This window comes from Nilaparvata lugens, chromosome 1, assembly GCF_014356525.2.
Source record: "Nilaparvata lugens isolate BPH chromosome 1, ASM1435652v1, whole genome shotgun sequence".
NCBI lineage: Eukaryota > Metazoa > Arthropoda > Insecta > Hemiptera > Delphacidae > Nilaparvata > Nilaparvata lugens.
In genome coordinates, this window is record NC_052504.1 from 59,261,209 (window position 1) to 59,274,185 (window position 12,977).

The 12,977-nt window shown below is 34.3% G+C and overlaps 2 protein-coding genes across 3 annotated transcripts in view; one reads left to right on the top strand and one right to left on the bottom strand.

Annotated features, from left to right (window-relative positions):
- The window catches only part of LOC111051707, a 514,958-nt gene that overhangs the window by 152,959 nt on the left and 349,022 nt on the right, over positions 1-12,977 (bottom strand). The window lies entirely within an intron of this gene.
- The window catches only part of LOC111054594 (dehydrogenase/reductase SDR family member 11), a 54,688-nt gene continuing 50,262 nt past the window's right edge, over positions 8,552-12,977 (top strand). The window contains exon 1 of the mRNA XM_022341646.2: positions 8,552-8,734. Within this exon, the coding sequence (XP_022197338.1) occupies positions 8,603-8,734 (132 nt within the window). The 5' untranslated portion in view covers positions 8,552-8,602. The remainder of the gene's footprint in view (positions 8,735-12,977) is intronic.

The window sequence follows — 12,977 nt, forward strand, 5'->3', positions numbered from 1 at the left end:
TCATTCATACTGATTACTCATTAAAAAATCAGCGGGCTGCAGAATTATTGAATTGAAACGCGAGAATGATTATTTATAGATGAACCTCTCTTTACCTGATGAGTGCGGCGTAACATTGCAAATATTTGTTTATCATAATGCACGTAACAAACATTGGAGCTTAAATCCCATGTGAATGGAGAGCTGCCATTGCAGGCCAACAGAGATGAGCGATGAACTTGGTAATCTTCACTGAGCATTCCATTCATCACTTTGAAATAGGTGTGGAGGTGATTTAATATTCATCAATTCCGAGTTCAGAGGGGGGATAAGTGCTTCAATAAGCTGCACTGTGCTTCATACCTCTGAGGTAATCCATCATTCTGTCAAACCTTCAAAATTTTGCACAACTAATCCTGATGCGACAAATAAATTAATGCTCCTGTGAAACAACTGTAATTTGAGGTTTTATTCAACCTGAAAATGGTAGGTTTCAGTTGCTGTTTTAACAATAAAAGCGGTACCTAATTTCGCTTCAATTAGAATAATGTGCGATTAATGTTTTAATATCATAATGGTTATGCATAAGTTCAAAAAAAATGCGCTTCTTTCTTTCTTTTCACACTGTTCATAATATGATATCATCTACTCTAGATATTATCTAAAATATTATCATAAGAGATATATATTATCTTCCCTAAAATATGGTTTTTCATACAACAGTTTCCTTATCATTAGCTTATTGATAGTAATAAATGAGAATTATTGAGATTTCTCATGTACATAATATGAAGATTCTCAGGATTGTTCAACCCAAATGGATTAATATAGTGCATCATGGCAACGTTAGTAGACTAACTCTGTCTACTAACTGGTTCAATTCTAAAATCATACTAATGCTATGTAACCTACTATTGAATGTAAGCTTACTTCTATGATTGATGACTTCCATGATTATCTCTGTCAAATTCTAGGTATCGTACGTTAAGCAAATATAACTTTCTATATAAAATTTTATAATCCAGAAGAAGGTTCTCTCTCAAGCGCTTTGAGTTTGATTGAATGGGAACAGTAAGAAACAATATGCGAAACTTGATTACTGTTTGTTTTTTTCTATAATATTTGCATCAATGAAAAGCTGGCTATTCCTGCGTACTTGCTGTTCAGTTGGACCGTTCTACTTTATTGGCGACATAGTAGTACTGCTTCCAATAATATTGACAGTTCGCAAGTGTAAAGAGAGGAGTAATGCCATGGTTCAGTTGCTTCCTTTGATTTTTCTGGGAAGAAAATAACCTAGTGTTTTTCATTTCTATCCTATACCAATGACAAACTGACAGAATCGAAGCCATTACATCATCAACAGCTCAAAGACAACAAAAGAAAATGATGCGATTGTCTACCTGCGATACGTGACCAGCTCTTCCAGTTCATTTTTATTCTTCAGATTTGCTCTAATGAGGCTTCAACTTTTCAATATTGAGCGTCAGAAAGAAATGAGAAGCAGTTATCAAGTTTTGGTTTTGTGTGGATTTTCTCTGAGAAGTATATTGTGTGCAGCTACCGTTGCCTGGATTTGCCTGGAGCAATTCCAGCTAAGTTGTAGCAGAGTGTATTGGAGCATAATTCAACTTGCTGCTCATATCAAGCTCTCTCACTCTCTTATTCTCTACTTATATTAAACTCCCCTCCTCTTCTTTATGGAGAAACGTGTTTGCTTGGCTTGCATCCACATACGTTGCGTCATATATCGATAAGAGTATCAGTAACACATCATGCTTAGAAAACTTGATGCCTTTTTGAAAAGACTGCTGCAACAATATTGATTCTAGTTTAACGTTTACAGTGTATCAATATCGCGGTATTAGGGAGGTATTATGGAATTGATTGATGGATGAGCCGCCAAGTGAAAGACAGGTGTGTAAAAAACAAAGACAAATAGTTCAATCAATTATCCCAGCTCTTGTTATCCAATCTGTTCTGAAACAAGTATCAATGTGGAGTCGAAGTTATTAAATTTCCACAGATTATCTATTAATTGTTCAATTGAGTTCCATTCCAGTTTAAAAATTTAAAAGTATTACTTTATACAAAGTGTCAAATTGTAAACCTTTGCCCTTGGAGGATTACCTCTCATGATAGAGCGAGGATATTGGTATTTATAAGAGCAGTCGCTAAATTCCCTCTTTTGCGAATAAATTCACAAAAAATTAAGGCCGTCCGGCTCGCAAAATTACTGGGTTCAAAACTCAGCTCTAGCTCAGTGGTAGATACATGGATTTTACAAATGCAAGTAATCACCATAAGGTTCAGTGACCCGTGATTAATAGTTCTTACCGCTGCTTCTATGAAGTTCTTGAAGAATACCAGTAAGGAAATTAAAAGAATATTTGATGACTGATTATCAGTAGCCATGTACCACTAGAAAATGATAAGGACCAACTATAGTTGTTTCTAGTTGATTCTTAAAACGCTCGTCGTGAATACAGGTATTCACCAATGTATCCTTCCAAAATTCCTTAGAACTTACAACGCCAGTTCTTGAAGCTCTCTGGATCCTTATATGATATAACTGGAACCTTATTAATATAATTTTTTAATATACTTGTTCTGGCAGATAAAATGAATATCATCAAAGGATGATAAATATTGAGTGCTCTGAATAAGATTAATATTACTTGATCCAACAATTTTAAGTGCTGCTGAATATCTATTGGTACCAAAACAGCTCAAACTGTATATCACGAGATGAACTAGGATAAAATAAATTTCTACGATTTGTATGCTGACATAAAACACAAAATATATTCCCATAAAAATGTATGTATAAACTATTCGATATATCTATAATTTTTCTTAAATAAATGTTTTCTAAAATCTAAATAATTATCACAGGTTTTGCCAATATTCACAATAGTGAGTTTCAAATTCATAAATATATTATATTTAATACTGATACTTAGACTTCCAGTCAATACAAAATTCTGCAAATAAAAACCTGTTTGGTCTATAGGTTTGATATACTATACTTTGTTCAATTAACAAAATTAATAATTGATAAATTATTATTCAAACATGAGATCTCAGGGATTTATATGAATTCGGGCCGTGCGTGGAAGTAAGCTTCCTACATATATCAAATAAATTTATAAAATGTTCTTATGAACTATGTGATATTATTCAACACGTGGTAACTTTTTATTTAATTCGAATCAATTTGAATAGCGCTTTTAATTAATTCCCCCACTATACGCAGAAAATCTAAAACGAGCTCGTTTGACTTATCACTCACTTAAATGAAGTTCTTGACGGTCTCGTGGATTGAATTAATTATTTCCAATAATTAATTAGGTAGGCTCCTTTCGTCTCTGCTGGGCTAGCACGTGATCCAGATTCTTATAAGTTTCTTTCTGAATTAAAGATATATTTATGGGGAATAGCTACAAATTATGAACTCTTTGACAGCACTGAGTTCACAGATAGTTTAACATTTAATACAAATATTTGACATTTAAAAGGGTTTGGCTTAATAGTTTTAAAATTTAAAAAAGAGGAAGAAAGAACCCTAAAATCTATGTGCATCCTCTCAGGTCAAGATCTTAAGCCAGAAGAAGGAGATTTTCAGAAAAATTTGCCTCTTCCAAGAATAATTCTGTAAGCTACTCTCTGATTGGTCTTCAATTTACTAAACTCAATACAATTGGTCGGCTTGGAAACAGGGCTTCCTCGACTTTATAATAGAAAAAAATAAATAAAAAAAAAAGTTTTTATACAAATATATGGAGTGTTTATCTTAAATTGATTTCATAAATAAATCATAACATACGATTTTAATACATTTAGTTTTTTATATGAGTTTTGTATACTCTTGATTTATCATGCTTTTTTAGATTATAATAAATATTTATAAAGAAATAATGGTTGTTCGTATTTCAACACATCGACTTCCTTTAGTATACATAATATATCCTTTGTGAGTAAATTTTATATAATTCAACCTGTTATACTGGTTGATCGAATAATCAGCTGATTCGTTCAGCATTTATTATGTTCATGATGTTTGTGATTGACTAATAAGTTTCTTGTTAGTCTATTCTCAATGTGGAGTTCATGTTGCAAGTACTTAGTAAGTGTAATCAATCTAGAAGTCTCGATAAAGACGAAGTTGGAAGCATGAAGTAACACTGGAAAATAGTAAAAACTTTGATGTATGAAGCTCTGATGTTTTAAAAGATTAGAAGTCACATGTCTATCGAACTTCATTATCGGGAATCGAACACATCCTGTCGATGTATCCGCATAAACTCTTTTCTGGGCGTGATTCAATCACAGCTCACAAATGCCTCTGTCAGTTCATTTCAATTCAACTTCTCGTTTCTTGAAAGGAATTCCCCATTCCTTTCATCGGCTGACTTGCCCTGAAGAGAGAGATTCAATCTCTTCACAGTGATAGTCGGACAGTGAAAGTTTGATAGAACGTGGATCAATAAGAGCATCTAATCTCGTATGGAGTTTATGACGTCTCTTTTTACGACTTTGGAATAAAAACCACACCAGGCGGTCTTTACCAGGACTCAGGCTTGAAAAGAGCACATCACGTTCCGTAGTTCAGATCCAGGACGATTCTTCAATTTAAACTTGGAAGTGATCACGTGAACAGTAAAGTGGGAATTTCTCAAAGTTTTCTGCAACTTCTCAAAAATGTTCCGACGTTTTGACATTTTGAATCACTAACAGTCTCTTCTGCTGGAAGTTTATCTCAGCATATTAATTTGCTATAGAATATTCAAGAGTTCTATCAAATATTTTCAAGAATCGAAGTGTGAATGTTCAGAATCATTTAAAAGCTCCTCTTTTGTAGTCTGAGCTCGGGTTAGCCAATCATAAGATGTTATTTTCAGTCACAGTGAGAGAATCACTCAAATCACATCATACCAGCTCTATGCTGGTATGCTGGTCACCAGCAAATCAAATCCAATCAATATTCTAGTTGGAGAGATTTGAGAAATTGTCAAAGAATCCTGTGAAATAATATTTTTTTTTTAAAAAGTGGATTTTTTGACAATATCTCAAGTCTCTTCAATTATGGAAAAGTTCCACAACATCAATAATCACTCTACAAACTTAATCAATATTCTTAATCTCTCATTGAACTGAGACTTTTCTTGATATGATAGACAATAATTCCGTTCCCCAAGTCAATGCAAAGTGAGGAGCCTACCGTGGAACAATGCTTTCAATCACATACCCCTGTGCTATCATGTTATTTTGAAGAGATTCACTCATAGTCTGTGAATTTTGCGTACTTGTCTACTGAATCGGAAGTTTTACAGACTTACAAATAATAAAAGATGATTTAATTTATCGACGGATATTCCTATTTAGTTTTTATTGATAGAACTTTCTTAAAACTGTGATATTTTTATTACTTTCACCATCCAGTGAGGATTCATGGACCATTCGTAATAGAAGCGTATATGACAAGTTTATCGTTTATTCTGAGTCACTTATCTCTTCCGAATGATAAACTTGAGAGTCTTATTAAGAAAGCGCCATTACGTCTCATATTGATGCGAAAAGTTAATAGACAAGTTGGAAAGTTGCAGTGAGTGGAATGGTGAATACACATATCCCCAGCAGAAAAGAAGAGAGCATGAATGAAGGTGTGTGTAGAATAGAGCAGGATGGGACATTCCAGGAAAAATACCCGCTAAGACCGAGAACGCAGCTGAATTATGCACATGGGACAACTAGACAAGGAATTCTGCTCTCAAATAAACGGATGCTCAGTAAATAATGTGTAAGGGAGGAATTTAATTTCCTCTTTTCCATTCCCTTGAGAGAAAATTGAATTGAAGTTCAGATGAGTATTTTTTCGCATTGTTAGCTCTGCAGCTTCCATTTGCAATTATGAGAGTAGTACAATACTGTTATTTCCCAAGATAAACAAGTATCAAGATAAGGAATAATCATTACACTTGTTTCTAACATGTAACCAAGTTTCTCTCACAACCTTTATTTCCAGGCTTTATCAGCACCAACGACTACAAGTCTACAAAGGATTTTTATTTACTCCATTATAGAGCAGGCAATGATCACATCTACAAAGCAGATGGTTCCTCTAGCATCACCTACCAATGTTTAAAAATCATGCTTCTATTGAAAGAAATGAGTCAATCTTCATCCCGGGGTAGTGACTTTCAGTGAAGTAAACAAGGATTACATAGTTGAAGCTCTATCAACCATTTATGTTATCAATAATAATATTTTATCATCAAAAATTTCCATAAAAAAGAAACTTTATGAAAATATGCATTTTCACCACCTGTTCTTCTCTCCTGTTTCTGATATTTCTCTATGATAAAAAGATTTATTTATTTATTTGGTTAACAGGCTATTTCCCAAAACTTCTTCAATTTCTTAATTTAGTATCAAATTGTCCAAATATTATACATAGGTTATGTTCATATCAATTTCTACACCAAATCACAATCTGAAAATATTGATTAGAATAAAACGAACAATTTTGAATTTGGATGGATGCAATTTCAATTAATTTCAATTTTTTATTATGTTACGCAAGACTCTGATTGTGTCATTATCGATATTCAGTTTTTTAAATTGATCCTTTGTAGTAGAGAGCTCATTCCAATCCAATTACTCTCACTAATAGGAATCATCAGAACCTCATAACACCTCTATGATATGTAGTAAAGTTCTAATGCAATTTTTGACCCTGATGATCTAAGAACAGAATTGCAGAACTACATCTTTGTAGTTTTCTCTGGAATGTGGGAGAAAGTCATTCTGTATCTATGAAGATAAAATTAATTGGACTGAGAGAACTGAAGGGCGTGAGAAAATGTCAAGTGAAGTATTCTATCAAGCAATTATTCAATCAAATCTAGGCTGAAAATTGTTTGTTCGAATACTGTATTCAAATAAACTACCGTAACAATAATTATTCGAATTATATCTAACTATAGTAATATATCTACATAACGATAATAACAGCTTACAATATGGATTGACGAATAGCAGCAAACAATTATGATTCAGCCACACATGACGCGAATCATATCGTGCTACAAACTTTTGAAAGCTTGATTGTTCTCTCTGTAGATAGTTAAAATTGGATCAGATCATTGACAGCTGAGCCAAACCACCTACGACTGGTATGTCAGGTCGCCTTCAGCATGTCAACAAAATGTTTTTGTGAGAGACAAGAAGACAAGGAAAGACACTGAGGTGTCAGGTTTCAGTGATCTTGAGGGGAGAGAAAGACAACGATATAGATGATATAGGGAAGAGAAAGACACCGATATAGATGATATAGGGGAGAGGAAGACACCGAGCAGAACGTGTGACTAACACGATGTAAGACAGGAGGTGAGAGAAAATAGTGATGTCATATCTGTGTAATCAGCAAGAAAGACAGAGAAAGCTGTCAGCATGAGGGGAGAGGAATACACCGATATCCCAGGATGTATGACCAACACGATTCAATGAGGAGAAAGAGTGATATCGGATCTATATGTGCAGCAAGAGAGACAGGAGAAGATAAAAACTGAAGAGTTCATGGAGTGGTGACGAAGAAATGGAAGGAAAAGTGCAAGAGAATTAGTAAGGAGAAGAAAAAGAGGAGAAAGAAGAGAGAAGAAAGGAGAGGAAAAGAAAGAAGAATGAGGCGAAGGAGGAAACTGAAGAGAAAAAAAGCAGGAGGACAGAAGAAGAAGAAGAGAAGAAGAAGAGGTAGAAAAGAAGATGAGGAAAAGAAGGATGAGAAGGAGAAGGAACAAAAGAGGCAGAAGAAAGAGATGAAGAAGAATAAATGAAGGAGAAGGAAGAGGATGAGGAGAAGGGAAAGAAGAAGACGGGAAGAAAGAAGAAGGAGAGAAGTAAAGGGAAGATTGAGAAGAATATAACGAAAATGAAGAAGAATAAATGAGACAAGAACAAGACTAAGAGATAGAAAATGAAAAAGTAGAAGAGGAAGAAGGAGAAAAAGGAGAATATGATGAAAAAAGAACAAGAGAAATAGAAAGAAGAAGAAGAAGAGAAACAGGAAGAAGGAGAAGGAAGGGAATGGGGAGAAGAGGGAAGAAAAATGAGAATAAGAAGGAGGGAAAGGAGAGAAAGGAGAAGATAAAGTAGAGAAGAAAGAGCGAGATGAAAAAGATGAAGGGATCTGAGAAGAAATACAAGGGAAAATGAAAAAGAATAGATGGAAACAATATGAAAAAATAAGAAGAGAAAAAAGAAAGAAATAAGAGAGAAAATAGAAGAGTTATTACAAGATTGAGTGCCGGTTGCACAAAAGCCGGTTAAATTTTAATCGTGATTAATTTCACGAGAACCAATCAGAAAAGCCGCCTTTTCAAGAACGCCTTCTCTGATTGGTACTCCTGAAATTACTCATGATTGAAATTTAACCGGCTTTTGTGCAACCGGGCATAAGAGAAAAAGGAATAAGAATGGTAATAGAAAAAAGTGGTGACGACGAAAAAAAGCAGAAAGAGACGAAGATGCAAGAGGAGAGGATAATTGTGTGAGAGAGTACGCCCACAGCACAGCAGAGCATGAGGGCGGCTGCTAGGCTGCAGTCAGTGGCACAGCGACAGTCATGGAGCGCTGGGTTGGAAGGGTGGCCGTTGTGACGGGAGCCAGCGCAGGCATCGGAGCTGCAGTGCTCAAGGCACTCGCCTCACATGGCATGTCTGTCGTCGGCCTAGCTCGCAGGAAGCACCGAGTCAAGGTACGTCTTCTAACACTAACAAGTAACCACATTTCTGAATTCCTACATAATATTTTTTGACGATTTGAGACAAAATTAGGAAGTTGAAGAAGTTTTGGACAATAGCCTGCTTTTTCCTTTCTGTCTATTGTACTGTTTGTTCTATCAAATAGCTATATAAGTAAAAATTTATAAGTAATTTTTTAAGGTGCAGCCAGTTGAAATGGAGGTGAGAGTTGAACATTTGGAATAGAGTTCCAGTTTTAATATTGTTGTTTTGAGAATCTAACACTGTACGTTGTAAACTGAGTGTCAAAGTAGGTGCAACCAACGAACTCGTATAAGTCTGCCAATAATTCATGTAGTATCAAACTTGAAGACTGCGTTTGGTTGGATGAGCGACAAAAAATTGGTCATTCCATGCTAATTCAATTGAAATAATTCTATCAACAAGAAAAAAACATTATATTGGGAAATATGCGTGATTCATACTCTTCATATACTCTCCATCTTATTTATTTACTTCAATTACTTCATGATTTTATACTCTTAGAATATACTCTTCATCTTAATTTTCAGGATAAAAGTTTCAATAACCTGCTACTCCATGGTTATTCATCCAGTGGTTCTAGACCACTATCTGTGAGATGCAGATATCTATAAAGAACTCCTGATTATAAATTTAAAACTATTACATCCGTAATTACTATCGTAAAGTTATTCCCGTAGTAATAATTATCCATTAGTGCTGATTCAATTTAAAATCTCCAGTTATCTTCATTGATAATGTCGAACTCCCAAATTCAATCGATTCTAACCCATTTATTCATTCATTGTTAATTTATCTTTGCAAATAATGACCCTGAAGTAGATAACATTGGTAGCTGAAATAATAAGGCATTATTTATGCTATTTTCCTCATGCAATTATGGAATGATTCCCGTGTAAAATAATGAAGGTGAAAGGTGTATGAATTTATAACATGGGCAATATTATTTATTTATAAGAAGCTGATCAGCTCGGAAGCATGCTTTAATGCGGCCATTATAATATTTGTGGAATTCTGTTGCACATAGGATTTCTGATCGTTCACCCAAGTAACCATGAATTCTTCCGCTTCATCGTAACTACAAAATGGACATTCCAATCCCCAATCAACAACAGCTTCAATGGAACATGAAGCATTCTCCATCGAAGGGAAATTGAATAATAATAATCAAATAATTGCTTTGCAATTTTCTACAATTTGAGGATCAGGCAAAGAATGTTTGTGACGCTCGTAAATGTTGATACAGTTAACAGTTGAATGTGAGAATCAAGAATAGATAACTTGTGTATGAAAATTGAGAGACATCTTATCAAATTTCAGTGGTTTGCATCAAAATAATAAACCACAAATTAAATTATTCATATTATCAAAAAAGATTAATATTTTATGTATTCTAATAAATCATCTTGATTTCTTCTTCAAATCATAAAGTTAGTAGCCATGCAGAAGGAACCACGGGATGTTTTAGTATAAGAATTTAAAGACAATATTATTTAGTAACTAGAGTATTTTCAACAATTTCACGAAAATTTTCCAGTACTCGGGTACTTATATGGCAGAGAAGCTTAGAATTTACGATTTAAAGCAGACTGCGAGGAAAAGTACCTTAAACGATATTTTCAAGATATAACACAATATCATCTTTCATAATTCCATTAAAGTATTCCAATGCAGAATTCAGAATTCGTTTCTTTCTAGCTTATATTGAATTCATAATTTTGTTATATTCTCTCTTGAATCGAGAATTGCATTATTCTCTGTTTTATTCATGATTGCATGGCTGTAAAAATGTTATTTCTAGACGTCAACGCATCCACTCGTATCAAGAATTTTCACCATAATACCAGTCAAAAAATCTTGAAAGAATATCTCTTTGTCACGGAGATGTCAGATTTCCATTCAAATAAACCCTCCGCTATTCTCTCTCCTGCATTGTTTCTTCTTTATACAAGTTGAGAAGGATCTTTCTTTCCTCTTTCATTGTTCGTTCGTTTGATTCAACTTCTGATATAGAAGAATATTCATGAGACTGCCAGAAGTATAATTGAAGGATTTGTGATACTTGCACAGAGAGAGAAAAAGATTTACAATTTTGTGAACATTCACAATAATCTAAGAGCTTTACTACTTTACTGATTGATGAACATGACAATATTCAATTTTATCAACTACAAGAATATTGTTTAGAGACTTACCGTACTCACTTTCCAAACTATAGAATCAATTCCAACAAGATTGAGAGAAATCTTATCAAGTTTAAAGGGTTTGCATCAAAAGAGATAAATATTATTCTCAAAATATCTTCATTCTTGAACATCCAATGTTTGCTGATACATCTTGATTCCATATTTATTTGAAACAATTGCAAATTATAACGTATTGTCTCTATTTCATTATTATGCTATTTATAGATACTGATTACTGACTTTCATGTGTGTTTAGATCATTCAATAGTATCAATAATAATGATGGTATTGTTATCTACATTGATAGTGCCCTGTCTGTTTCGTGTGCTGAGCTGTGTCTGGGAGGGGTTGCCACCTGCCTGAATCTTGTTTTCGACTGGTTTGGTCTGCCTTGCAATCTCCTAGCTATTTATCGCAGTCCAAATTCTAATCAGTTGCTGTTCACAAATGCCTTGAATGATTTTTGTGGCAAGAACTTTGATAACGCTGGCCTTTCGGCAGTAATTGGCGATATTAACTGTGACATACTTAATCCAACCCCAAATATGCAATTAGATCGCTACATGGAGGTGATGTATGCAAACGGCTTAATTTCATGTATTGATAAAGTAACCCGGCCTGATAGTAATACTTGTATTGATCATATTTTTGCAAAAATACCCAACAGAACAAAATTATCATCTTTTATCTTAAAATCCGAAATAACCGATCACTATCCTATCTGCTTAAACATAATTCATAATACCGGTAGTAGTAATTGTAATAATAACAACAATAACAATAGTAATCAATTTCATTCAAAAGTATGTTGGAGCAGAGTTAAACATTGTTTGCAATTTCAGTGCTGGGATGAAGTTTTGAATACGGTACAAATGATGTTGACAAAGCTACAGATTCATTTCTCAGTATCTTGAAAACAACTTTAGAGTCTAATTCAGCAGTACCCCGATAACTTCAAAGAACAAAAAGATAAAACCATGGATTACGTCAGGATTAGTAATATCTATTAGAATGCGCGATAAACTTAGCAAAAAAGTGCGGGCCCAACCTTTTAATCTCGATCTAAAACAAAGATATATTTGGTATCGGAACTCGCTTCACTCTTTAATAAAAATGCGAAAAATAACTTTTATAACAAAAAATAGATTCCGCAGCTGGCGATCCAAGAAAACTCTGGAAAATCGTCAATGAGATTTCAGGGCGTCCAGTTGGCAAGGAGGTATTTCCAGTCGGGGCTTTTGGGCACAAAATTGGTGATTCGGCTGCCACAGCGCGCGAGACTTTAAGCAATTCATTCAACGAATATTCTTCTCTGTGGGAAAACAACTGACGGAGGCTCTGAACCCAGTAGGACCTGCCGAGGTGGATTATGCTGATCATGCTACTCAGTCTGTATTCAACCTACAGCCGATCAGTTCAGAAGAACTTTATGGTGTTATAAACAGTATTAGGGGAACTCATCACCCGGGTTAGATAGTATACCTACTAAAATGATTAAAAATAACTTTAATGAATTACAACAACCCTTAATGCACATCATAAACCTGAGTATCAATACAGGAAAATTTCCAACATCATTAAAAACAGCAAAAATTATCCCTATCTACAAAGCAGGACCAAAGTCAATAATAAGCAATTATAGGCCAATCTCTCTTCTCACAGTTGTTAGTAAAATAATAGAAAAATGTGTTAAAGTTCAGCTCACAAGATACCTTGTTAGGGAAAATATTATTGCAGACGAACAATATGGATTCATTACCAACAAAAGCACCTCAGATGCTTTGTTTGACCTAACCAAAGAGATAGCTACAAAATTAGGAAATAAGAAGAAGGTTTTGATTACATTTTTAGATATAGCAAAAGCTTTTGATGCGATTGATAGGACAAAGCTTTACAAAAAACTAGAAACAATAGGAGTGAGAAATAGAGAATTGGAGTGGTTCACTAGTTATCTAGGGAATCGCTCACAAATTGTCTCAATCAATGGATCTCTTAGCAAACTATTACCAATAGAGTACGGAGTAGTCCA